Source organism: Falco biarmicus, chromosome 7, assembly GCF_023638135.1.
Source record: "Falco biarmicus isolate bFalBia1 chromosome 7, bFalBia1.pri, whole genome shotgun sequence".
Taxonomy (NCBI): domain Eukaryota; kingdom Metazoa; phylum Chordata; class Aves; order Falconiformes; family Falconidae; genus Falco; species Falco biarmicus.
Genome location: NC_079294.1, coordinates 36,328,357 through 36,333,130, shown reverse-complemented (window position 1 = coordinate 36,333,130; position 4,774 = coordinate 36,328,357). Strand labels below are relative to the sequence as shown.

General features: G+C 64.5%; 1 protein-coding gene across 1 annotated transcript; it reads right to left on the bottom strand.

Moving 5' to 3' along the window:
- Window positions 1-1,337: 1,337 nt before the first annotated feature.
- On the bottom strand, window positions 1,338-2,827 carry DIO3 (iodothyronine deiodinase 3). Its single transcript, XM_056346757.1, has one exon. It carries the CDS (start codon window positions 2,192-2,194, stop codon window positions 1,370-1,372), a length of 825 nt encoding a protein of 274 aa, XP_056202732.1. The 5' UTR covers window positions 2,195-2,827; the 3' UTR covers window positions 1,338-1,369.
- Between the last annotated feature and the right edge of the window lie 1,947 nt (window positions 2,828-4,774).

Here is a 4,774-nt window from a genome sequence, read left to right as displayed (position 1 = left end):
AGGCGTTCAGAGGCACAGCGGGAGGTGCTTAAAGACCCGCTGTTTCTGGGCGGCTTTGCACAGCTCCTGCGGGGTTTAGGGGATGCTCTGCGCGCTCGGCTTCACCTGCCGGGCTCCGGGGGAGCCAGCGCCGGCACCCCGCACCCTTTGAACCGCGGCTGCCGGCCCCGGGCAGGGAGAACGCGGCTCGCACCGCCGGGCTGGGCGCTGCCCTCCCGCCCGAGCCCCGCACCGCCGTGGCACCGCGGGGCCGGCCCGGCCTCGCCGCAGGTGCGGGTCGCGCTGCCCCTGGCCGGGCTCCGGCTTCGGCTCCGGCACCGCCCGCGACGGGGCGTCCCCGGGGGGGGCGGCTCTCCCGGCTTTCCCCCGCCTGCTCTTTTGGCCGGGATTTGCTTTGACTGCACGGCGCCGGCCAGCCCTGCACCTTCGCCCTCCCACGGCTCAGCCCTGGGGGCGGCTGGCCGCGGTCAGAGAGGGAGCGCACAGCCCTCCTGGCGGTGGCTAGGACCACCGAGGTGCTGCCTCCCCCGGGAGCCCCGGAGGTTTGCATTTCCCCCTGGGGGTGCCCAGTGCCCCCCCTCCTCCCTTCTCCCTCTCCTGCCGCAGCCGAGCGAGAGCCCGTCGCCGGGCGCGGCAGCTGCTCGCCGCCCCCGAGGCCCCAGCAGCGCATCCTCTGCCGCTTCCCCTTCCCCTCCTCGGCTGCCGGGAGGGTATGGCGAGGCAGGCAAAAGGGAACTGCTGTCTGAAAGTAGAGGGAGGCAGTCAAGGTTAGACGTGTATTTACTCAACCTTTATTATTTAAAAAAATTCATTTAAAAAAAAAAAAAGGTGAACAAACGTCTTACAAAACCCCCCCCACATAAATAGGACATTCCGTACAGCTCTGGCTATTGGCAGTTCTAGTACTTGACAACATCAGACGCGATTTCCTGGCATTAGAGAAACCCATTTCAAAATCGGTCATCACAAAGAAATACTAGAAATCCCACTTAGCACTTGCTAGGCAGCACGGAGCACTTGTACACAACTTTTCAGACACACACCCGCGCACACACGCAGCTGGGAACAGATCCCGTAGGAAGAGAGTCTCCTTAAAAAATAGTAAACGCTTCTCCAAAAAAAAAAAAAAGTTATTTACAAAACGCACATGGAAATACAGTATTGACAGAGCGTGGCTGGCAAATCAACATGATTTGAATAGAGAAAGGACTATGGCACATCTTGCTCGAAAGCTCGCACAGCAGCCTCCTTCGAGTGTCCCCGGGGAAAGACAGCTCCTGCCATCCGCCTCGCAGCGCCTTCTCCCTCCCCACCTCCCCTCCCGCCCTCCCCTCGCCTCTCCACCCCTGCACTTCTTGCCAGGTCCTTTTTACACTTGGATGACCACCGTGCTGGGGCTCTGGAGCCGGGTTTTGTACTGGTCTAGCCAGCTCCTCAGCTCCGAGATCTTGTAGCCCTCTGGTCCTCTGCCTCCCTGGTACATCACCTTCTCCTCCTGGATGATGTAGAGCCTCTCGAAGTAGGCACCGTAGGCGGCGCTGGAAGCATTGTCCATGGTGTCCACGGCCAGGGGGCAATCGGGCGCCCCTTCCCGCATCAGCTGAGCTGCCCGCAGCCTGTCCTGGAGGCACTGGTGCTTGGGGATGTTGTAGGCTGCGTCCGAGCTGACCCAGCCGTCGGAGGGGTGTGCTTCTTCGATGTACACCAGCAGGAAGTCAGCAATGTCCACGAAGTGCGCGGCCAGGCGCTGGAAGGACCTCAGGCGGGCCATGAACGGGGGTCAGGTGCAGCTGCCGAAGTTGAGGATGAGGGGTCTCTTGCCGCGGGCGAAGTCCAGGATGCGGAGCTTCTTCTGCCCGTCCAGCTGGATCACCTCGGGGTTGGGGGCTAAGGAGCCCACGTGCGCCGACTTGAAGAAGTCCAGCTTCTGCCCGTGCCACACGGCTTTCAGCGATTCCAGCGTGAACATGCGGTTGGAGTCGGACACGCAGACCGGGGGGTCGTCGGGGGGCGGCCCCTCGCTGGCGCTGGCCGCCTCCTCCGCCGTGGGCATCGTCAGCATCTTCTTCCTAATGCACAGAAAATCCAGGAGCCAGAGCATCACGGCGGTGAGCAGGAAGCGGGGGAAGAGGAGGATGCAGGCGGCCGCCTGGGTGAGCAGCTGCAAGGTGTGAACGCCAAGGGAGTGGAGCATCGCAGCGGCTTGTGCTGCAGGGCGCTGGCTGCCGGGGGTCCCCCACGCACCCTGCTTGCCGGGGTCTGTGCAGCACAGCTGAGATCCCGCTTCTCTTTAAGCCCATTTTATAGTCAGGGATTTAAATGAAAAGTGACTCCACCTCCGGCCAGAACCCGCCCCTCTGGAACTTGAGCCTGGGGATTACCTACCCCTCCACTCTAATGACCTAAAAATACACAGACAAAAGGGGAGAGAGCCCCGGCGGGAGCTGCGAGGGACGTGCAACCAAGCAGGGAGCCGCCGCTATCAGGCGCAGGCAGAGAGTCCGAGACAGGGCACCGCCGGGGTCCCCGGCCGCAGATAGCGGCAGGCGCTCACAAACAGCCCCGCCAAGGACAATGCAACAGGCGCGGCCCGGCCTGGCCCGGCCCCGCACGGGCTGTGCGAGCGCGGGGCCGCGGCGGGAGCGGGGGCCGGGGCCGTCCCAGCGGCGGTGCCTGCAGGTGACAGGGACGGGCCGCTCGTGCCGCGTCCCTCCCCGCGCCTCCGTCCCCTCCCCGCCCCGCCAGCTCCGGCGCCCCTGGGCACGGCCTCCGCCCCGCCACACGCCTCGGCGCCGGGGGGGCGCCCGGGGCTCGAACCCGCGGACGTGCCGCGCCCGCATCCTCCCCGCCGCGGCGGCGGGGCGGCAGGCGGCTCGCTGACCGGCCTGCGGGCGCCCTTCGCCTCGCCGCGGGCGGACCCGGGCCCCAGCGGGCCCCGGCGGGCCCCGGCCCCGGGGGGGTGCCAGGTGGGCGCGGGCCGGCGGGCGCTGCCCCGCGGCGGAGGAGGGGCGCGGGGCGGCGCTCCGGCCGCTAGGGGTAGCTGTTGCCCGAGAAGCCGCGGCGGCGGCGGGGAGCCGCGGGGCCCTGCCGCCCCCCCCGGCCCAGCGGGGTCCGCGCCCCGCCGCCTTTGCCCGGCCCCCGAGCCGGAAGAGGCGGCACCCCGCCGGCGGGCGGCCCCGGGCCGCGGGGGTCGCCGGCCTCCCCGAGGGAGCGAGGGTCACCGCGGGGAGCCCCGGGGCCGCGGCGGGGGGCCGCGCCGGGGCGTGAAGGCGGGGCCGGGCCGTGCGGCGGAGGCGGCCTGCGGGCGCGCTCGACGCCGTCCGGGCCGGGCCGGGCCCTGCGCCCCAGGGGAGGGTCACCACGTCCCGCGCCGGGGCCGCTCGGCCCGGCCGGTGGCCAGTTCGGCAGGGAGGTGCCCCGCGGCGCGCGCGGCGGGCCCTCCGTCACGGCAGCGCCAGCGCGGGGGGCGGCAGGAGCGGCCGTGTGCCGGTGCCGGGGGTATACCTGCGCCCCCCTCCCGGGGGTTGGCCCGGCAGGGCCCGCAGGCAGGTGGCCGAGCTGTCCCATCGGGGACACGTGCTGGGACCTGGCAGGGCGCCGTTTGTGTCGGTAGCACCGTGCTGGCAGCACAGGGCACAGCTCAGGCCAGCCGTCTTTGGCCTTCCCCCGGGCAGGAGGCGTTTATGGCCTCGACGTTCCCTCTCGCTGACCTGGATGGGGACCTGGCCCTGGGCTACGGAGCTTAAATCAGATTCGGCCTGTGGACGCAGCCCTGGGCACAACACGCCAGCTACGCTCCCAGCCTTGCCACCCCACCGATGCGGGGCCGCACCTTGCTTCCTCACCAGCTGCCTCAGGAAGGGATAGTGTCCAAAATCCTGAGCGCTGCCCTCTGCTATGCAAATGCAACTTGTGCATCCCTGAGCCGCTGCTACAGCTGCCACTCGCCCAGGTACCTGCCACGCTGGCGCTGGGGACGCGCGACCCATGCGTTCGATGTGCATATGGCCCCTGAGTGCCCCGTTCCTGCCCCTGGCCAACACCAGGGCTCTGGCTGCAGATTCCCAGGGACCCTGCGGACCTGCGACTCTCCCTGGGTGCTGCCCACACTTCTCCAAATGTGACTCTGTGCATCTCTGTCCTTCCCGTCTAACATCTGCAAAATGGAAAAATTAATGCTGAGCCTCCTCATGGGAGTCTAGGCGGCTTCATTTTTATGTAACTTACTACGAGAACTCTGAATAAAAGGCAACATTAAAATATCCTATTTTTTTTTTCCTTTATCTGGTTCCAAATAGGCTGCTTTAGAGCAATCTAATCAGGCACCTGGTTTGCAGCCCCCACCCTCATCTTTAGTTGGTATCAACAGCAAGTGAAGGGATTTAAGCATTTTAGCATCTGAATGGAAATATATGCTCCAGTCCTCATAAAGCCACATTCATACACTAGCCTGATTAATAACTTTTTTGGCATTCCATGGTGCTCAGTCCAGGGAAAATTACTGAGTAGATATTTACTATATTGTCAAACTTATTTTGAACTCTTCATGTGGGCCTCTCACCACCTCTCTGTGCAGTTATGCAATCTTGAAAACCACAAATTAAAGCCTCTAAACAGACGCAATAACAAATTGTGGTAGCTCTGAAGAAACCCCCCGGAAAAAAAATTGATCTCTCAAAGCGACCTCTTCAAACTATGCTGACAGACAAAAGCCTGAGTAAACAGATGGGTTTGCAACCCTGAATATCAACAAACTTTGCTCTACTAGATCAGC